Source organism: Triturus cristatus, chromosome 5_1 (assembly GCF_964204655.1).
Source record: "Triturus cristatus chromosome 5_1, aTriCri1.1, whole genome shotgun sequence".
Taxonomy (NCBI): Eukaryota; Metazoa; Chordata; class Amphibia; order Caudata; family Salamandridae; genus Triturus; species Triturus cristatus.
In genome coordinates this window covers 484,904,712-484,928,029 of record NC_140587.1, presented here as the reverse complement: position 1 = coordinate 484,928,029, position 23,318 = coordinate 484,904,712, and the positions used below count along the sequence as shown (strand labels likewise).

Here is a 23,318-nt window from a genome sequence, read left to right as displayed (position 1 = left end):
AGACTATCTAGCTGCAGAATACTTACCGAGCCACTCATCCTACCTACTCTGTGAAAGGATTTTAGAGTAAAGGGTTGTCCCCTTTTTTAAGGGCCCTAGCTTAGTGCAGTAGTTGTTATTATTCCTTGTGGCTCCACGCTTCTGGCGTGGAAAGTCACGAAAAGAAACTGAGGCCAACATGGTAGAGTGGCACCTGTATGGGACCCGATGATGCCTAGAAGAGGCGAACAACACCACCTTCAGGCGTGCAGGGGTACTGCTCACTAAACGTTTTCGGCTCTAGTCTGACACCTGGCTAGATAGTCTCCACCAGATAAGGCGTTACTGAAGTAAAGTAACTTGTTTATTAAAAGTAAACAATCATTGCAGGAACCTGCAGAAAATCTGAGCAACTTAGCTCCAGACCTTAAAAAATGGATCACCAGACTCTTGTCTATGGGTTCAAGTTACAGGGGGCACCACAGAACTGTAATACAAATCCACATAAAAATGTGAATTTTCAACTGGAATGTCTCTGTTGTAGCAGCAGCTTGTTAAGTCTACAGGATGGTTGTGCTTTCCAGACATAGGACACCAGTTCTACAGGGGTAGGCAGTTGAAGCTGGTATTTTGGTTATCTCTCATGCATGTCACAGTTTCCTCTGTTACAAGAACTTCTACATTTTCCAATCACAGGAGACAAATTCCATAGCAGCAATCAGCTTTTACTGGCAAGTCACCAACCACTATATCACTGGAGGTCAGCGAGAAGCTTGGTGTTACTCTCTGGTCCAAGAGGTTCATGACAGAAATTGAGACAACTCTTACCACAGTACTGTATAAGGCAGGCTGTTTTAGACGAATTTTGGAAACCATTACAATGTTGGTTGAGAGATAAAAAGTACAATGGTTATATCTCATGTGCCAGTAGTATTATGAGGTCCTTTGGGTATCCACCTCAGATAAACTGGATCAGATGAGCTAAGGAGTGTTAAAAGTATTCGTGGTGATGAGCACACGAAATAATTAACCTCAGATGCACATCTGAGGTGATATGAGGACAACAAAGGCAGGCAGTTCCGTCCAGCAACAAGTTAAGTATTATTTTCATCTTCTTTTCCAGACAGCTCTCTTCTAAGAGTGTAACCATGGTCTATTTCTCAGTAAAGTTTTATTAATTTTCAATAAAATACAATCACAAGCAACCACCCGGAGTATGAAGTCTAATCCATAGTGTAACCATAAACAAAATAATTGCAGCTTGCTGGTCCAACTCCTGGAAGAACGTTCCAATTCTTCACACCCCCTTAATTAAAAAAACACCATCACTATGGAATGCTTTGGCTTGTTTCTCAGCGCAAGATAAGGCAACAATTCATCCCTCTAGTCACGAATACAGCAACATCTATCCTTGGATCAGTCTTCCCAGGAAAATCTCCATGTCCTTAAAGTTGTCATGCTATGCAGCTTGGGTGAGTAATTTACAAGAAAGTCAACTTTGGTTAGTGTGAATTAGTCCTACATATCATTAACAATGAGTCAGGAATTCCATCACCAGAATGCCACAATTTCTCTTCTCCACACGGGCATTCATAGCGATAGTCTGCTCACTTCCAGTGACACAGAATTTGCCACTAGTAGCATATGAGGTTGCAAAACGCAGTCCCTACTAGACGCACCCTCCAGCACCTCATCCCTCAGACCCAGAATCCATAGAGCTCTTTTGTCGTTAACAGGTAACTCAGAACCTTCTTTATATCATCCAGTATGTGATATCCTTACACATACATCCTTTATCTTTCTGGCATTTTACATTCATATGCCCACATAAGTTGCTTACTTTTCTTGCGGTGATATATTGCCTTAGTTAAAACAGGTTGATGCTCTGGATCAGCGTTCTGAAATTGTTGCTGTTGGTTGGATCCAACCATTTACTTCAACGTGATAGTTGGATAACACAAGACCCGTGTTTTATATCAGACCGAGATGTGGTGGCTCACTGGAATAGTATATCTTGAAGAGTTTTTCAAGCTACACATTTATTCAAATCCGCAGCATTAATCTCAGTAGCCATGACCCATTGCCTGCTTCTAGATAATTCAACCATCGTCTTTCATCTAAATGAAAACAAGAATTCTTGCAAGTTTCAAGGGACTTGTGGTGTCATCGGGTTTTGCGGAGTGTGAGTTCGGTCACAAATTGGTGCTGCTTTTTTTCGCTCCATCATGCTCGGGGTCCGCCGACCCCATTGAGGTGTAGAGGAGTTACTCAACGCTGCTAAACATGTCAATTTATGGGTGTGCATACACCAGCAGCACATGCCAGTCTTGAATCTAGCACCTCATACTTGCTTTCAGCCTCTATGAGCAGATTTCCATGCATGAAATATTTTTTTTATGAGCGCAAATCCAACTTCTTCACGTGTAAGCCAAACCTAGCTTTGAAAATCTGGCTATTAACATTTTAACTCTATTAAGACCTTGTAGAGTTCACCGAACTGTAAAATATAGACCAGCCCTGTAATTTGCTGCTGCTAACACGAAATTCCGGACATATATCCTTCGGCATGACCTTGTCCTTAAGGTGTCATAAAGGCAAATTTTAACAGGATGTTCCTCCAGCATCCCATAGGCGGCATACTGTATATGCTCTTACAATCCATACAGGGCCAGGGTCCTCTTTCATCCGAATTTCTCTAAATTATTCTTCAGCAAATTTTTGGGGGTCACAATCACCCAGATTTTGTTTTACGTTACACACGTAAATGTTCCTCACCTGGCATGGTCTTTCAGGCCATTGTGCTTGTTGCTCTGCTCCCTCTTGCACACATCACATTGCCTTCAATTTCAATGGCCTCCACATGCCTTTCATATCACCAGGCAGAAAGGAAACATTATTTTCATTGGTGCTCACGCTGTTCAATATGTTCTGAATTTCTTTTGAGATATCCACGAACAACTTGTCATATCTTCCTTGACACCTTTGGTTTGCTCCGCAGATATGTTATTCTAGAGACAACTGATGCAGCCCCGGGGTCTCCTTTAAATCTGTGGCATGGGTAAGTACTTATTCATCACCATTTTGTGTATCTCCACAGATTTTGGCCCCTTTGCCTGGCATGGATCTTTTCCAAATAAAAATGGATGCCCATTTAGGCCTATCCTGCGACACACTTCATGAAAGATGGGCTCACTGTAGTTTGATGTATGATATGCGAAAGGAAGCAATAATACAGTACCAAAGGCAGCAGAAACCTCTACCTGCCAGTCTGAGGTACAACAGGATCTAGTTTCACGGCCCTTATCTCATAGAGACTTCAGAATCACACACCGGTGGTGTTGTAGATGGCACTGAAGCACAGCCCAGGCCTGCCAAGCATGACACATGATCTCACTTAATGCGCCTCAGTACAGCAATCCACAGCTTTTAAGTGCACATCGATTCTATTCTGAAAGGACATCACAATTTCACACAGTTAGGCACCCAGGATGCAGTTGATGCACCTTGCAGATCTAACTATATTCATGAATTGTCAGAAGGAGCCATCTTCATGGTAGACGTCTGAACTCCTGCACTCCATGATGCTTCAATGGATGAAGAAGGCCCCAGAGACAGGCTCTTCTCCCACGCTCACCATATATGCCTCTGTCCTCCTGCACAGCACAACAGAGATTCTGGTCTGTCTGTACTCCGTCCTCCTCATACTGACAAAACCAGTCTGCATACTGTCTGTAGCTGGGTTGTCCACCTCTTCGGCCACTCCACTCTATGGACACTTAAGGTCCTTACTAAGCCAAAACATTTATATTAGGCAGCCACATTTGATGTCTTGTCTCAGTCGGAACCTATTTCCTTGACTGGCCACCTTACTGTCATCCTCTCACATCACAAAGCTGTCAGGCCCAGCACAGGCTAAAACTGCTTCCGTGGGCCATTTCTTTTCTGTTTTCCAGGGAATTTGTGTCGAAAAAAATCACAGTAATGGGTGCTAGTCCAACAACAAAATGAAGTTCACTGTATTCACTTTAGCTACTGCTGCTTTAGCGAGTACGTAAGAGGGTAAACTGGACCAAGGTCAACTCCCAGAGCTCTCTATAGCTAACTGCACCTTGTGAGCATGGAGTTTTTAAAGGATAAATCTAGGGAGCAAAAGTTGAAAAGCCATGTAGGTCGCCTGCTCCTGACTACCACATTTTGCAGCAGTATTGACTCAATTCCTGTACATGGCTTCAGGCAAAAACTTGTCCTGGATTTCCTATCACCCCAAAAGCTTTCATTGTGGATCAACCTCTGGACTGAGATCTTCCATTCTTCGTACTCTATCCATAGCTGGCCAAGGTACTTTTACCAAAAAACCTTCACTCCTAATATGTATCTGCTGTAACTTCCATCTGGATGTTGACTTCAGACGTATGCTTCTGTTCCCACAACTAAAAAAGGTGTGTAATAGCTATTCACAGGAAAATGCAACCTAGAATAGCTTACAGGCTTGCCTTGCCTCCTTCCAAAGCCTGTTGGATTGCAGGCCTATCTTTGAAGCAGCAGCTGCTGGTGGTTCTTTCAAATCAATGATGGAGATGTAAATGACAGGAGGTGAGTCAGGAAAGGGAACGTCTTGTCGAACGTTGCAACTTAGAATAGGTGGGCCATATTTAATGTGTCTGAGCCGGCTAAATCATGATAGGTAAAATTTAAAAAAAATCTGACCACAACAGTAATTTTATCATATTGGGCTGCCCATATTCTGCAAATTTGGTTTTGATGGTTGTTTTTGATTCTGACAAAAAATATATCTGATAGACTTCTAGCCACAGATTCCGTAGTGTAGACTATTCCCTGGCATTGGCATCCTCCGGCTCCGTGTGGCGTGATCAGCAATGACGTGCACGGTGGCTACATAGGTGCCACCCCAGCAGGCTGACCTAAGTTCCTTCTTTTCCATGCCATCAGTACGGATCCAGATTAAGCTCCCCACAGTCATTTTTTGACTGACTTCTTTTGACCTTTTGTCGAAATCTAATGTGCCTTCTGCTTTTCCAACTTTTTTTGGAGCTGTCCCTGAAGAAAGCCACCGGGTACAAACCTTGTGGTGCTTGTTCGACAGATGTCAGTGACAGACCCCCACTGGGTAGGTCTGCGGTGCCTGGAGAGGGACCATGACTCCGCGTCATATTTAGAGTGCAAGACCATGAACCCCAATGCTGTCCGCGAGCGGGCCATGAAGCCCTCAATGGCTCGTCATGTGACTCTGCGCCGCTCCAGTTCCCTTTCGTGTGGGAGCTCAGGACTGCTTCCAGAGTCGTTTGTGTCGGTCCTGATCCCACTCCAGGAATTCTTCTGTTAAGTCCCACAAGAGGAAGTCCAAGAAGTTGAAGCGCTCCTTGACTTCTGTGTTGCTCACATTCTTCAGACGATGTAGGAGTAATGACGCCACAAGTCTCCACCTCGCTCGAAGGTGGTCTCTGTGCAACCGGTGTCGGAAACTAGGTATGCTTGGCGCTTCACCAAATTCTCCGGAGCCAGAGTGACCCCCACCAAACTGCGAGAGTATTATGAGGCCATAAGCCTCAGTTTTGGGTGGCCAATTCTCTATGGAGCACCTTTGGTTCCCTTGGATTCAGGAGGGGCTCTGCTGGCGAGTTCACCCTCTGTGCCAATTGACCCCTTAGAATTAGTCAGTGGATCCAGATTAGTCTCGACCGCGACTTTGTAACTCCCTCCAAGGATTGTTCATCACAATTTCTGAGTATGATACAGAGGCGGACTGGCATCTCGCGATGTCCGTTCCAGCGCCGACTAGGCTCACACGGCCTGAATTGGAGAAAGAGCCCAATTTCACTGAGGGGCTTACTGAGGAGCATAAATAGGGGTGATCTGAGGATCCTTATTCATACACTAACCTCCTTGCAAAGTCCATGACCAATGACAACTGGTATGAGGTCCTGGCTAACGCCAGTGATCTGGGCACATCACCTGATATAAGCCTCCTCTCACAGGGCTACAGCAGAAGGTGCCTCCTTTGTACTGGTGGTCTGGAGGGTGTCTGAGGTCCAAGTCAAGTATTCACAGAGGTGCTTCAACCAGGGGTATCCCCATCAGTATTCTTACTACCCTACAACAGAGCCCACACTGATGTCCTGATTAGTACCTGGGCCAAGCCCTGCGCAGGCACTCCTGTGCTCCGCACCATTGCTAGTCACCATTGCCTGCTCCTGTGGACCCAGCCTCCTTCTCCCCTCACTCTACCTCTGAGAGTTTGGTAGTCCAGGCCTAAACTTCCTGATTCAGTCCTGGTGCATTCCCTACAATACCACCTGATAGGGAATCCAAGAGTCCGGATACCTTCGGAAAGAGGATTTGTTTTCTTCCGCCAGCCTGGCATTGCGGTCGGTGAGCACTGCATGCTTATTGGGCTGTTATTTCCATTCTGTTTTGGATACAGTTGCTGCCTATGGTCCTGGATAAGTCCTGGGCCATACTTTCTAAAGCTATTGCTGACAGGTGAGATGCACCAAAGTTCACAATCAGATGTGGGTCAGATACGACCAACTCCTTGGGCAGAGCCATTGCTTCTTCGGTGGAACTTCGACGTCACAGCTGGTTAAGGAATACTGGCTTTTCAATGGATGTCCAAGCCTCGTTCATGGGCATGCCTTTAGATTGAACCTGTCTCTTTGGAGGCAAGGCAGATTCTGCCTTGGAGAGATTCAAGGACAGTAGGGCCACTACTGGTACGTTGGGGCTAATACCTCCTTAAGCAGCATCTGTGGCTCCAGTAGGGGCTGTCAGTCGTGCCATCTCCTCCCCCCACACCACCATGGCCAGCTGGCTCAGTCCTTTCATGGTGGTGGATGCGAGTTCCACAAGCCTTATAGGGCCCAAAGCCACAGGATGGCCCAATCTGCTCCTCTCGACAGCCGCACAGTTAAAGCCTATTCAGTTTGCCCTCAATTCAACATAGTCATCCGGTTTGTGGCTGAATCCTATACCTGCACCAATGGAGGGAGATTATTACTGACAAATAGGTGCTCCAGATTCTCTAACTGGGTTACGCCCTTCCGTTCCAACAAACCCAGCTGCTATTACCTCCGTCCCCAGATCAGCTGACCGACGACCTCCTTGTTTTCTTGCGAGAGGAAGTACTTGCCCTTCTGGTCAAAGGAGCCATCGAGAGGGTGCCAACATCAGAGGTTGGTCGTGGTTTCTATTCCTACTGCTTTCTGTTGCCAAAAAAGGATGGAAGCCTCCGTCCTATATTATATCTGCCCCCTCTTAATTGCTTCTTGAAAAAGGAAAAAATCAAGATGCGTACCCTGACTCTGCTCAATATCTGCCCTCAACTCTCGAGATTGGATTGTAGTGTTGGACTTGCAGGATGCCTATGTCCACATTCCTGTCCTGCCTGCCACAAATGCTACCTGTGGCAAATGGTGGACCAGGAGTATTATCAGTTCGCTGTGCTGCTCCTTGACCTTACCAGTGCCCTCTGGGTGCTCGCCAAGGTGATGGCGGTGGCTGCAGCACATCTGCTTAGGTCAGGGGTTCCAGCCTTCCCCTACCTCGATTATTGGCTGTTAAGATGGTCTCGCCCAAGTAATTGTTTCCCACCTCCAGACTATGTCGGATCTCCTGCACTCTGTGGGGTTCACTATCAAAGTGCTGAAGTCACACCCGGCTCCCTCTCAGATGCTCCCTTTCATCGGAGCTGTTCTGAACAGCGCAGTTTTGGACTTATCCTCTTGAACAGCGAGTCCAGAATATTTGGGCTGCGATATCGATGTTTCAGCCTCTATCCTGGATTTCAGTGAGACTGACTGAGGCTTGTGGGTCTCATTGCCTCCTGTATTCTGTTGGTAAAACAAGCCAGTTAGCTTATGCGGGCTCTTCAATGGTACTTGAAGAGCCAGTGGGCAAGGTATCAGGGAAATGTCTCAGCCCTGGTCTAGATATCAGAGAGAGCTGCAAAAGACCTGTATTGGTGGCTCATGGACTACGATTCGATCAACGGCAGAACTCTCTCTTCCCCACCCAGAGCGTACAGTGGTGACAGATGCCTCATATCTGGGCTGGAATATACATGTGGGAGACGTGGAGGTCAGTGGACTTAGGTCACTGGTAGAGTCCAGCCTTCACATTGACCTGTTAGAGTTCCAGGCTATCTGGTTGGCATTAAAATCCTGCCTTCCTTCAGTCAAGGGAAGACTATTACAAGTGCTCACAGACCACACCACTGCCATGTGGAGTCACATGGCTTATATTTTCGCAAGAAAAACTGTGCGTTTGTTGGCCAACATAAACGTCGGGATTGTGTGAGACTGATTTATCACACATCATCAGCATATGTTGGTCTAAGTCCTGTTAGCTCGCAGTGCACAGGACTGTACCCAAAACCCGACCAGTTAGATGGATTATGCAACCCCAAAACATGATAACCCTGACTCCTCAAGGAAATGGTGGTAACGGATCTTGAACATTTTTGTTTTGTTACTGATGCATACCCAAACAGATACACAAAAAATACTCAGTAAGGTGTTTCAATATTTATTTAAGCATTGGGATTCTTGTATAAAAGACATGCACTTTTATAATCAATAGAAGGAAAGAGAATAGGGGAATTAGCATTATGAGATAGTAAAAAAATGAATAATTCAACAGTCGTGCTATAGCAATGAATATATGCTGGCATATAAATACTGTATTATATTGTGCTCTAACCTAGTGCTACCTAACCTATTTTGTCTAGGGTGGATAAATCTGTCAAATCCCTACATGGAGGTCTACCTCCCATTACCTGTGGGTAAGCGTCATCGGGCTGCCCGTCTTGGTTGAGAGCTGGGCATCCCTCTTAGAGGTAATCAGGAATCAGCTGGGCTGGAATTCCGACATGCAGCACCCTTGCAGTGGATTCAACCCAGATCTGTGACTGGGGGTGAGTGTCTGAAAAGTTTCTGCGCTCCGTCCATCTCCTTGTGTTTGCTTTGTTCACCTTAAGTTGGCAGGGTATGCCCAGACGTTGGTCCCTTGCACACTTTGCCTCTGGATTCTAGCTAGCCTGGCTGTTGAAGGGTGTAACCCAGAAACGACTCCCAGGATGCTTGTTTCAGGTTCAGGGAAGACCTGGCTTGGTAGTTCGGGCTGGATTGTTCCCATGAGGCACAGGGTCAAGACTGATTTCCATATAGCTGGGTCTGAACCGAGGTGGCGAAGTGAGCTAAAGAATGATGATGGATTTAATCCAGATGTGTGACTGGGGGTGAGTGTCTGAAAAGTTCCAGCCCTCCGTCCATCATCTCCTTGTGTTTGCTTTGAGCAACATTGCAGTGTCAGTGAAATGCTCCTCTAACTAAACAGGTTAGTGATGTTCTATATAAAACAACCCCCATGCTACGGGTGAACGATCAACTCTTTGTTGGATCAATGGAGTCAAAGAAAGGAACACAATCCAAAGAGAACCATCTTTCGATGGATATTCCTTTGCATTAAGATCTAGTCACAATGACCTAGAAACAGCCCCCTGAGGGCTTAAGAGTTGACTCCAGAGCTACTCCTGCAACCACTGCGTTAGCGAGAAGAGTCCCTGTCCTGGACATCTGCCAAGCACCTGCATGGGGGTCACTGCAAACTTGTGCTAAACGCTATTGCTCCGGCAGTCAGGTCTGGCGAGGTGGGCACTTTGCCCGTTCGGTCCTCCAGGACGTCTTAGTCTAAGATGTTCTGCAGACCCACCTCCAGAGAGAGATTGCCTTGGTATCTATTCTAAGGCAAGGACTCTGTGGCTAGAAATCTGTCAGATGAACCAGTTACTTACATTCGGTAACGCTTTATCTGGTAGAGAATCTCATTTAGCCGCAGATTCCTTCCGGTCCTACCCCATCCTCCCGGTTCTGAGAACGGTCTTCTCTCAAATAAGAAAGCTTTTCGGATCATACTGGCCCACTAGCAATTCCTCCTCAGATTGCCCTGTGCTTTTGGTGCGTAAAAACTGTCAAGAACTGACGTCAGCGTGCTCGAGTGGTGCCTATATAGGCACTGCTCAAGCCATTCCCAGCATAGGCTACTACAGATATGGCATTACCAAAAGTAAGGAAATAGTTCAACTAAGGAAACTTGATATGGAGAAACTTTCTCCACTGTCCTCTTTCTTCGAATCTTTTCAGATGAGTCATGCCAATGATGTCGAATCCAGCTTGGTGAACGGGACTCATGTTTGAAAAATCCCTGAAGTCTACCTATCCCTTGCACCACTATCCATACTTATACCGTACAGCGTCTGCCTCTACCTACACCCATGAACCTCTACAATTGCCTATATCTTAGTACTTTTACTGCACCTATACTACTGTAACTCTGCTCCCACCATTGCATATCTACTGCTGCCTTTACCCTAGCACCTTTACCTATACCCTATTTCTATCCTCGCTTAGACCATAGTACTTCTACCCCGACCTGTACTCAGTTACTCTTATCCTTGTCTTCACTCTTTTACCAATGCATTTAACTAAACCTAACACCTCTGCTCATACCTTACTTTTAGAATACTTACCTGTGCCAGTACCTAGTTTGTCCTCCCTGCCTATGCCACTGGATGTGTTACCCCTATGCATACCCTTCTCTCCCCAACTCTTCATATGCCTCTACAACTACCTCATACCCCACTTTTGACTTCGTTCACCTAACCCTGGCAAACCCTTGTGTATGATAACCTAAATCTTAATTTCATCATGCTGCCTGCCCACTTGTGCCTCTACCCATAACGACACCGTAGTCCCTGTGCAATTATCTAGAGCCTAGTAGATGTATTCCTACCTACGCACATACTTTGACACCTACCTGGCCCCAGCATCTCAATCCGTTTACCCTTTATTTAATCCTGCTGATTTTTTTCTCATTACCTTATATCTTACGCCATGTTCTCTTTCACTCCATTGAGTTGTTTGCTGGATTTCTTCACTTTTATCGAGGAAAAGTGCTTCCTCGTTTTGGGAAATCTCAAAAATGATGTTTCACCAGCCTGGCATTATCAGGTCTGTTTTCTTCATTTTTGATTTCTAAAATAAGTTGTAGCAGGTTTTGATAGCATTTTTCTCAGACGTTTCCAAGTTAAGATTTAAATCATTATTTAATTCATTTTAAGTAATTTGATAATATTCTGTTTTGTTCATTAAATCATTTTCACTTTCCAAAACCACTTTTAGATTTTAAGGTGCAAGAGGAAAAGGTTTTTGTATTCACTTTTGCGCAACCTAGCTTCATTTTGTAGAATTGTGCAGAATCGTTGTTTACAGTCAGATGATTTACCAAAGGGACATGTATAGCAACATGAGTAAAAACAGTTGTACTTTTAAACAGAGCACATGTGGCAAAGGCCTTATTAGCAGGTCATACTTACTTTAGACACCAGGGACTGAATTATATACTGTTTCCCAGGAGTGCAAAGGGCATGTGCTCTGGCTATGTGTGTCTCTGGGGCACATTGATATCACAGAAGCATCTGCGTCCCCTTCTGTAATACTGATAGCGTTGGCGCACATGGAGTACCAGCGCTATTATGAGAGGGAGATCTCATCTGCATGGAGGCATGAAACCAATGCAAATAAGGGAATCTATTTACCTTTGCGCCACCAACGTGTTGATGCAGACACAAACAGGCCAGTAGAAGGCACTGCCACAGTGTGCCACAAAAGGGAAAGGGTGGTGCATTGTAATTAGGGCTCCTGGTTTTCCGGAAAACTATTTTTCCTTTGTCTGTATTTATATTTAGAAACGGTAAAATGCAAGTAAATTTTGCTGCGCAGTCGTGCTTCAGCCCAGAGTGACCACACCCCTGTTCCTGATGCTGAATTCTTTTGAAGTCGGCATCTCCAGCGCTCCGCTGCTCGAGTGAGCTCTGCGGCAGCCCGATGCCAATTTGCAAAGTAAGTGTATTTCTGTGGCCTCAGGGGACAGATTGATGACGGCCTCACAGTGACCCAGGACACTACCCCTTGAATGCTGCTCCTGACACTGTCTGTCCCGCTGCAGCCTCAAGCTCTGGCTTCGCCTCCCCCACCCCCTCCCCCTCCCCGTATGAATCGGCAGCTGCCGTATTTGAAAATGGGTGCAACTATCTCAAGCTGTGTCCCCAGGGGTTTGTATCCTCCGTTCTCGTGGGTGGGGGGGGAGGGAGGCGCAACAACCTGTGATTCTGGGCAAATCACGTAATCTCCCAGTGCATACAAAAAATGAATGTGTACTTATGTAATGTAACCGGTGCAAATATAAAGTGCTGCAATACTTTTGTGTCGAGTTTGCGCTATATAAAACTGCAAAAAAGCCCCCCCTCTTATTGGCTGACGCTTGACAAGGTTAGCCATTGTGAGGAACCAGCAGGATCATTCAATTTCTGCTGCCCAATGCCCAGCGCTCCCTCCTGGTCTGTTGACCACCTGCCTCCAACAAGCCACTGGTTCTGCCTTCTGTGTAGATCCCTGATCTTAAGGCCTGACCGGAAAGTGACTAGGAAAATGTTTGGGGGTGTGCAAGAGCATATATATGGATGCATGTGTCAGCGTTTCTGCAAACGTACTTGTGAATGGACGATTGTGAGGTTGTGCATGTGTATGATTGTAAATGGGTAGGTGTGAGCATGCGTGTGTGCTTATGAGTGTCGGTATGTGCACGTCTGTGCTTGTGGATGAGTGGGCATGAGTGTATATGTATATGCTTGTGAAAGGGTGGGTGTGGGTCTATATGAGGTAGGAACCATACCCTGCAACTTGAAGAAATACCCTGCCGCTACTGGCCCACACACTAGTCCTATTTCAGATGTTGCCTTCCAGTTTGTTCACTGCACCTTAAAATTCACCTTTTGCAGCACAGAGGTACAGTAGTTTATAGCTGCGTACCTGGGGTATCCTTCTCCGCGATTGTGATACAGAGTTTATGTATCTAAGAATGTAGCTTTCAAATTAGGAAACCATGTTTCAGTGGCATAATGTGCTGATGATGACCATCATAAAACCAGGCTTGGCAGGTTGGGAAAACGTCTTATCGTGAATAGGACATACTACTTTGATTAAAACAGTTGTGTTGGCCAAACTCGTGTTTTGCCTTGACAAATTACCCATGTTATGTTGGGAAAACATATTTGTCGAATTGTGTTCTGGCACTGGTAATTTAATGTAATCTGCAAAGGCAGGTAGGGTAGAATGGGAAGTTTTGTAGAGGAGCATTGTCAGAGGAGGACTTGTTGTCCCCAACCTGATGCATTACTACTGAGCGTGCTTTATCTACAACCTGTTTGCAGGTGATTGAAAGAGGATGAAGGAAGTGCGAAGCACAGGCTCTACATAGTGGATTTCCAAATGCTCTAAAGTAGCTACCATTCAGGAAGTTAGACCCTTGCCCATAAATATTACATCCGACTAGGACAATATTTGTAGAACCACGTTGTTCCATAACTGTCTGATGCATATCATTAGATGGATGCATGGTAACTACCTCAAGGTAAATGCAGACAAAACAGAGGTGGTGGAGTTTTGGGAGCTGCCCTCCCCTTTGGCATAACTACTGGTGGCCAGCTGAGACAGGTTAACAAAGCGAGAATCTGGAAGTCCTGGTTGACGATCCGCTCTGCTCTTCGGAACAGATTAACCATATCACATCTTCCTGTCTTTTTTCTCATGAAAATCTTGCAAAAGATCCTCCCCTACATTCCACAAGAACTGCAAAATGGTTATAGTAGCTCTGATCTTGTCTAGAATAGACTAATGCAATGCCCTTTCTTGGGCATTGATAAACTTCTACAACTAAAATTACTGTCTTTACAAAAAACTGCTGCACGGGTGCTGTTGAATATTCCCAAATTTTATCCCATATCCAACAGCATTGGGGACCTCCACTGGTTACCTGTCCAGGAAAGGATTCGGTTTAAAGCACTGTGTTGGGTGCACAAAGCATTGTATGGGGGTGGGGGGCCTTGTCAGCTGCAGAAACCTTTTGCCTTTTATGTTCCGCAATGGGACCTAAGGTCTGCCAATGCTGGGTTGTTTCTTGTTCCTAGAATTAGAAGGGCTAGGTGGGGTATTAGAAGTCTATCCTACCGGGCAGCAAAACTTTGGACTGCACTGCCGGTCTCAATCAGACTGCAATCTAACAGATCCTCTTTCAGGAAGCTGCTAAAAACTTGGCTTTTCCCCTCCAAGTAAAGGCAAATTTTCCTCCCGTTCTCAGATGAAGTACATGTAACCTTTAGTGCCAGGACGCCTCGGCATTCGTTGCGCTTTACAAATGTTTACTTACATACTTGCATCACAGTAGCAGATGTCCCCTTCTCAAGCAGATGTGAATGAAAAAATGGTACCTGCATTTACTAGTTGTGGGCTGAAGTCGCTTTCTAGCTTCTTTACTTAAAAGCAGGGCCACTAGAATTATATGATTGTGCCGCGGCTGCGTTTTACACATATTTATGGATTTGCCACACAACCCGTCATGTGCTGCATAATTTGCATATTTTAACGCAGAAACATTTGTAGCTCGAATGGATCAAGTTACTAAAAATACAGTGACGCGTGTTGCTACACAGTGGAAGGCCCTTTACCAAGATTGCCTGTTCACCTTTCCCTTACATCTTGCTATATTTGTTTGTCAAACTGATACTTATGAGGTGCTACCTATGGCCAGACATTGTTAATAAGTGTAAAAATAACAAAATAATGAAGTAATACTCTCACAAAATATTTGCCACATTACGCCACATAATTTGGTTTTCTTCCTGCATAATTTAGTCCACTCTGCCACATAACTTGGCCCTCTTATGCCACATAATCCTAGTCGCCTTGCTTAGAAGCAATGGATGGCTTGGAGGAGTGTATAGACGTGTTGGTCATTAAATAGGCATCTTAGAATGCGCAAGCAGGAATGTTATGATCGCTACCACGCCTGAGTAGTGCATTTGTAGCACCGCATGAAGCGGGTGACCAAATGACATGGTGTAGTAATCATATATGCCTCTGGTATAATAGTCATTTATACCCCTGGTATGAGATAAGAGTAGGCTTCCCGCTTCAGTGAGATTAAATATGGGTTGTGAACGTGATGACACTGGTTTGAGTTAAAAATTAACCAAACGAGCCAAAATCAACAGAGAACATAAACTTCTAAAAAGCCAGTGTCTCTTATCGTGCGCCAGCAGCCCTCATTAAATTCAGTAGATTGTGCAGGATGCGGTATCATGAGCAGTGAACCGCAGGTTTATGCGGAAAGGTCTGTGGCTGGACTAACATTTTTACAGACATATTTTTTTCGTGACACCACCTTTCTTACGGACTATTTAGATGGTGTTAACGCCTATGGTTTTGTTATGATTCTCTACTTATGCAAACTTAATGGTATGTATTATGCCCAAACTATGCATTTTGGGAGTTGTCATATTGCAATATCAAAATTTGGTGTCAACATTTTTCAAAATGAAATGGTGGACGAAGGATCAATTCTGGAGTGGTGTTTGTATGCTTGAGATAAAAGTGTTACCAAGCTGTAAAGAAGTCTCTGAGCAGATATTCAGGGGCCTGATTCACAAAGGAGAACTTGCACTTTTGTGTAAATTTACACAATAGTTTGCTATTCACAAAGGGATTAGTTAATTGTATCTTTACGACTGTTGAGTCTCCACACATAAAAAAATAGGGCTGTCCTATATTTTTGTGTGCGTGGACTCTGCTGTCGTAAGGATACTACTAGTAAAATACCATTGTGAATAACAAACCATCGTAAACTTACACAAAGTGTAAGTTTCACTTTGTGAGTTAGGCCCATTGTCTGTGTGCATGGGCCCATGTTAAGGTGCAGACAGGGCGGCTACTGCAGCCAGCTCAGCACATCCCCAGTTACAGAGAGGTGTGAAGAGTATGGGTCTGTGAGTAGGAGAACGGGGTCTGTGAGGGGGACTGTGGGAAAGTAGCAGCCGGAGTAGTAAGGGACACAAAGTGTAATATTGATAAAGGTAGTGGATGGGTGCCAGTGGATGGGTGTCATAAACCTGGCTCATCCTGGTGGCCATAAACGTGGCTGTTATCATCCAGTTACTGAGCTTTATTTTGGCATTTAGCCCCTGTTTAAAGACATCCATGATGTCTGAGGCACAGGGATTGATGGAGTAGTTTAGCCAGGAGGATGCAGTGCAATAGAGATCTGAAGCGGGGAGTGCAGCTCAATCCATGGAGCCCACCAGAGTGCGGAAAGGATGGGTCTAAATGTCTTACTAAAAGAAGTGACATAAGGCACTACAGATGCAGAGTACAAAGTTCATTTACCCATCATTGTTTGATACACAAATTAAATATCACCTCCCTCTGCCTCGCTGTAGTGTACATTGTGACACTGTAAGGCATGGCTCCTGCGACAGTTGGAGCACAATCTACAGACACACAAGTTTCTGTCTAGCACTGTATGTTCACGGTAAGCTCGTCTGAAATGCCCTGTATTTGAGGACTGTGCCCTACTGTGGATCGTATGTTTCCCTTAACATATGCCATTATTTTCTGGCGTGCTCGTAATCGTAATATTATGTTTTGACTTCCGGTTATGCGAGCCCGAGCAAGAGTTTGACTTCCGTAACACCAGATTATACAGTCCACCACTGTACAAACTGAGGAGTGGGTACCATCATGCCACTCCAATCATGTCTGTCTGTAAAAGGACCAGTCCGTGTATTCCAGACACTGGTCAGTGTATCTGGCACTTCGTAGCTTCCCAGCTTGCAAACTGCACTTTAAACACATAATTGCTTTACTGAACATTAATCAAAATTAGTAACTACACTGCCTGTAATGGGGATCAGTAATTAAGAAATGGACAGGTTTATTCCTCCATCAATAATTTGCTATTGCATAATTGATCGAACGCTCCAAATACATGATCAAATTGTATTTTTGTTTTTTTATAGGCGAAGCGATTGATTCAAAATTCTTTTTTTCTCTGAATTTCTTTCTTCTAGGTTGATCGCACTGAAAGAATTAACAATTGCCTGGCCCCCAAATTTTGTAAACGATTTAAGGTTGATTACCATTTCGAGGCAGTGCAGAAGCTGATCTTTGGTATATATGACATCGACAACCAAACCATCGGCCTGGACGATGATGATTTCTTGGGACAATTTGAATGCACTCTCGGACAAGTAAGTTCAAATGTAAAATGGGCGTGGCTTTATTTATCCTTCGGTGCAATCATCAAATTGCAGACAGATCATATTATTTCAGTACATTTATATGCGATGCAGCTTCAAATAATCCCTAGGCCACTGCACACAAAATAAAGTTAGCAATAAAAATGTGCAGCTAGTCAAGTGGAATTAAATGCTAAAGTACATTATATTTTTCTTTTTTTATGTAGCGATAACATTAGCTAGTAATGCTACCAGAATGTGCAGTACGCGAGTGTGCAGACAAAATACAATGCTGTTACGGAATTAAGTGTATGGTTGAAATCTCACCACTGTGATTTGGACAGGATTTTGTGGTGGCGCAAGTGTGTGAAGCGGTAGTTTTCTTGCCGCATACATGGTCGCAGGCAGTCTTGATGCTGAAAGCTTGTTTTAGGAGGTGGGGTTTCCATTTTATGCTGAACTTTTTTTCCTGGATTTCATTAGATCCATTGGACGATGCAAAATTTAATTTCTGTTTTCCGGAATTAGCTGATATGCTTTGAATGTTTCCTTGGACATTAGGTCAAAATGTATGCTCTCATCGCTTTGCATCTCATTTATTATTAACATTAAGTGAAATCTAAAGAATGTTCGAGGCAATGTTGAAGTCTTCTCCGCTGACCACACCATGAGTGGGATCATAAGGGATTTTTTAAGAAGAGTTAATCGAAGCTTAAAGGCTTGTAATTGTTCTGTGTGGCCTATGATAAACAACATCATCACATGTTGTGGTAAATAATATTATCACTTGTCTTCTAGCTAAACCTTCAGAATAATACATTGTTATAGTTCCATAACCACAGAGTCTCCAATGAGTTTCATGGATAATTTCAAGGGCACGTATGGGGTGCAGAAGTGAGAACCATCTTGGCTTCTCTTGGGCCCCACTCCATATAGCTAACCGTGCAGAGATCATTTATTATTTTTTAACTTCTGATTGAAGCTATTGTCCTTCCAAGTGCTAACATTGTACACATTTTTGCCTAGTATTGAATCGTGCCAGTTGCATCGTACAATTACATTGGAATTAGAAGAAAATGGGCCCTCGTATCACAAGCCACAACTCTACCTTCCTGGTAAGAGTTCTGTGCAGAACTCATTGCTGCAGGCGTGGCTCCCCAATTGTGTATCCCGATTGATGTTTGAAAATTAGCAGTAGGGACACCAGTTTGTTCTGCTCCAAGGCATTTCTCAGACTGTAACAATTTTCCCCAGTGACCAGTAGGGGTTGGTGGCACTCTGTAGAGCCTCTCGTGTCATATTATTAAAACCAGCCCAAGAGAATTTGTATTCCTGTTGTTTTCTTGGTCTCCTCATCCCCTGACAGCTGATACTTCTTACCTTCTCCTCTGTCCTCATCTGGTCAGTGCTCTTCGTCTTCGCCCCTGCCCTTGTCTCTCTGTTGGGGTACACAGCTGATGCTTTGTTTTTTTTCTAGTGCTCTGCAGTTATACTGATAGCTCTCTCCTTACTGCTCTCATGGCCTTCCCTGGTACTACTTGCGTCTCTCCTTGGGCTGCAGCTTCTTCCTCCCTCTAATCTTTTTGCTCCTATCCTCCTACAGTACGACTGGAACTGCTGGTCCTCTTCTCAGCTTTCAAAATCTCTGATCCACACTGCTTCCAGCGCTTTCCCTTATGTCCCCAAATGCTGTTATCTGTGATCCAATTTTGCACCCTCACATCTCCCCACTATTGCTTCCTATGAAATCTCTCCCACTGCTTAGTGCAGCTGTTTCCACTCTCGCCTCCTGTTCAGTGTGCTGCATTTGTTGATTCACCTGTGTTTTCTCTGCCTTGATCTGCTTGCCTCGCTTCCTATCCAGCCAGACGTGGGAAGCATGCTTTGTGTTATAGTCTGGTTTTGTTTTGCTGGCCGCCTTGAGACTAATTTAGTCAATTTTAAGAAACCAGTAATTGTGCTCACATTTTTCTTTGATTGATTTTTGTCTAAATACTGTAGCTTTGTAGCTATGGTTAACATTGTGCCTTCATCTTGGGCCAAAGCTAGAACAAATAGGACAGTGGGAGACACTAATAAGGTAAAAGAGTACCCACTCAATATTAAAAAAAAAAAAAAAAAAAAACCTCCATACTATAATACTAAATAAACAAATATCAACGAAACATCAGGTTATCTCAATTGTTCATCAGTACATAGTTATTTAAAAACAACTCATGAATCCAGAAATTATAATTTGGTCTACTCAGAAGATTTATAAGAAAAAAATAGATAATCGAGCATCAAACACGGAGGTGGAATTGCCATAATCTACAAGGACACCATCCACTGCACGAAATCCTCAGACGAATCGACCCTGAAAATTGAGCACCTCAACTTCCAACTCCACACAGATGGAAAAAGCACCATCAGAGGAAGCCTGGCCTACAGACCATCAGTACCACGCCCCAGCTTCTGCAACTCCATCCATGACCCATGCTTCACCCCATTTTCACATTCAGCAACAGTCATGTACAACCACGTCTCTCAGCTCACCTGGACCGACCATTACAGCGTCTAATTCACCATCTCAGGACCTACCAACACTGGCCCCCTAACCCCCCAACTCCATGTTCAAAAACTAGAAAAAGATAGATCACAAGACCAGTGGAACAAGTCTCTCAACTCTCACCTCCCAGACACTACATTCAACCATGAACAGGCAGCGTAGAACTTCTCCCAGTGGATCACTGAATGCGCCGACACAATCACCCCTGCCAAACCAGCCAAATATAAACTACCTGCCAGGAGCGCCAGCTGGGTCACCGTGAAGTTGAAATCCACCAAAAGCAACTGCCGGCAACTAGAGAGGAAATTGCAAAGAGGAGACCATACCACCTTCGAGAGAGCACTCGGTACTACCGCCTCCTGAAAGAAGCAAAGAAGAGTGCCCTAGCAGACCGCATAGCAGCCAGCACAAACCACAGCAAGGAGCTCTTCTCCATCTAGAATGATTTCTCCAACCCCGCATCTGCGGGGAACAGCATCACCCCCTTCCATGAACTGTGTGACACCCTGGCGTACTTCTTCCACAGCAAAATCTGTCATCTACGAAAAGTTCACACCCCAACCCACTGCCACAAACAACATTGGCCTTCTCACACCCACAAACCCCTAACACCTGATCATCCACTGAGACCCTCTCAAGCCTCAAGCCACCATCTTCATCATGAACTCCGTGCACTCAGGTTCACACGCGGACCCCTGCCCCAACTACGTCTTCAACCTCTGGAGCAAGACAATTGGCGACGGGCTCAAGAAAGTCCTGAACACCTCCATCACCTCAGCCTCCTTTCTTGAGGACTGGAAGCACGCTGAAGTGAGGTCCCTCTTGAAAAAAAACATTCGCCGACCCAAGAGACCAAAAGAACTACCGGCCCATCTCCCTGCTCCCCTTTCCAGCTAGGGGGTCTCGAGAAGGCAATCAACCATCAACTCACCGAACACCTGGAACGCAACAATCTCCTGGACCCCTCTTCATCAGGTTTTGAGCCAACAGCAACGAGATAGCCCTGATCGCAGCCACCAATGACATCCGGGCCCTCCTGGACCACGCCGGAACAGGTCTGTCCGTCACCTTCGACACAGTTTCCCATCACGTTTTGATCAACAGACTTCACCACATCGGAATCCAGGGAGACTCCCTCAAATGGATTGCCTCAGACCTCACCGGGAGAACCCAGAGAATCAGCCTCCCACCGATCATCCTGGAACCCAAGAAGATCTGTGGCATCCCCAAGGCTCATCCCTCAGCCCCACCCACTTCAAAGAGTACATGACCCCCCTGGCCAGCACCATCAGATCACACGGCCTCAACATCATCTCATTTGCTGATGCCACCCTGCTCATCATCTCGCTGTCTAAAGACTCCTCCATCACCAGAGCTAACTTCCACCGGTGCATAAAGAACGTAGCCAACTGGATGAACAACAGCTGTCTCAAGCTCAACATGGACAAGACGGAAGTTCCCTCCTAGGAACAACACCTCTCCATGGAACAGGGCATGGTGGCCTGCTGAACTCCGCCCGTCCCCCTCCCCAACAGACCACACCTGTAACCTTGGCATTATCTTGGTCAGTAAGCTTTCCATGAATAAATAGGTAAACGCAGTCTCATCTGCCTGCTTCCACACCCTGCGCATGCTCCGCAAGATCTTCAGATGGCTCCAAGTCAACACCAGGAGGACCTTAACTCAGGCCCTCATCACCAGCAGGCTGGATAAAGTGAATGCACTCTACGTAGGAGTCACTGCAGACTCCCGAAGAGACTACAGACAAATCAAACCTCAGCGGCAGACTCCTCCTCGACCCTCCCAGTTGTTCCCACATCACATCCCACCTCAATAAGTAGGCTACACTAGCTCCCGATCCAGAGGAGATGCCAGTTCAAGATGTTGACCCATGCATACAAAGCCCTGCACAACTAAGGACTAGCTTACATCAACAAAGGCTTGAACTGCTACTAGCCAACCAGGCACCTACGATCCGCCTCCCTCTTCTTCGCAGACACCCCCATGGAATGCCAGAGTCAAAGCAGAGGGTGCTTCTTCTCACATCTTGTGGCCAAGCTTGGAACGGCCTTCCCCTGCACCACCTCATTGCTCCAGCAGTTCAGGAAAGTACTTAATACCCGGCTATTTGAATGTACCGATCACCACGAAGCATGCAGCATCTCCAGCGCTTTGAGACCCTCGCGGGTGATTTGCTGCACTTTATAAATCATTGATTGATTGATGATTCAGCGTAATGTGGTTCATGTGTGACATAAAGAAGAAAATACATGATGCTTAGATAAAAGTTGCAAAAATAATCTGATCTTGGTTTAAAGTTCTCACATGACGGCTGTTCCGACCCTGGAATGCAAAGAAAACATATCCATCTTATATTTGTTAACAACAGCCAGAAAAAAGGACCCAAGGATACAGCACAATTCCTGGTATGGCTGAAGTAAAGTATGTGCTTCTAGAGGATTGTTCTGCTCATTGAAAGTCCTGAAAAGTTCTTAAGACACATCATCTGCCGATGTAATTCACTTATGGTAATGCCAGTGGTGGCCGGCACGGCTCGCAGGTGGCGGGCGGGTGAAGGGGTGGTAGCGCGGGGAGAGGGGCGCACGGGGCATAATGTAAAATAAACAAAATACACTTACCTTGCTGCCGGGTACCGCGTCTCCACTCCTGCTCTCCTCCGTCTCGGACTCCAGGAAGCACAGCCAGGCTCCCCTGACCAATCACAATGCTGCAATGCAGCGTTGTGATTGGTATGAGCGCCGTGATTCGGCGCTCAGCCGGAAATGGGAGCCTGGGCATGTTCTCCATGCAGGCTGTAATTCACCCTGCATGGAGAACAGGAAAAGTCTTGGGCCGCCCAAACAGTCATTGCGCACTGAGCAGGATTCTGCCACTCCTCCTCTGCTCTGCAGCCCCGCCCAACCTGTCACGCAAAGCTGCCGCAGCAGAAGGACAAAATAAAATGATAATAACATTACGTTATTATCATCTTATTGTTTCCCTTTTTTGCTGCTTCAAGGCAGTGGGGGGGACCTCTGCCTTAGTTGGGCCATGCCACTGGGTAATGCAGATTTCTTTGCCTCTGACACATTTGGTCAACTCTTTAAGTTTGGCTTTACGTGTCTGTTGGGCTGAAAGACTCTTGTATGACGGTATTAGAGCTGCTAACTCTCCGGAAAACCATCTATTCGTTCTGTGCGCCAAGTTAACATTTCTTGACCTGAACTGTAGGCGGATTAGGATATCTTGAACATCAAAGAAAGTGACATTAAACAATTTTAACATTAATGAGGAAACTTTAGAAGCAACCTCACTCAGAGACCTTTTGAGCACCTTGGTTAGTAAAAATGTCAGCTGTTTAAAGTGTAGTGATGGGCAACATGGGTGCGCCTGCAAGACATTGGAGGAGATTCAGAGATAACCCAGAAGTTGACTAGCATAGCTGCTGATAATCATCTTTAGGGACACACGTTTTATACATTTTTATTCATATTCAAATAATTGTTTAAGAGTGAGTTGGGTCGGAGGCACAAATACACCAAGACAGCTCTGGAAGCATAGTGGCAGGCCATATTGAAGACTCTTCCTAAGGTGACCGCAGGTGAAGCACATCTGGATGACTCGTGATTTGGGGCACATTGGGTGGCC

General features: G+C 45.3%; 1 protein-coding gene across 9 annotated transcripts in view; it reads left to right on the top strand.

The window, feature by feature from the left end:
• Positions 1-23,318, top strand: part of CPNE3 (copine 3) — a 434,216-nt gene that overhangs the window by 204,253 nt on the left and 206,645 nt on the right. For all 9 annotated transcript variants that reach the window (XM_085605326.1, XM_085605317.1, XM_085605318.1 and 6 more), the window contains one exon: positions 16,955-17,134. In XM_085605326.1, the coding sequence (XP_085461452.1) occupies positions 16,955-17,134 (180 nt within the window). The remainder of the gene's footprint in view (positions 1-16,954; positions 17,135-23,318) is intronic.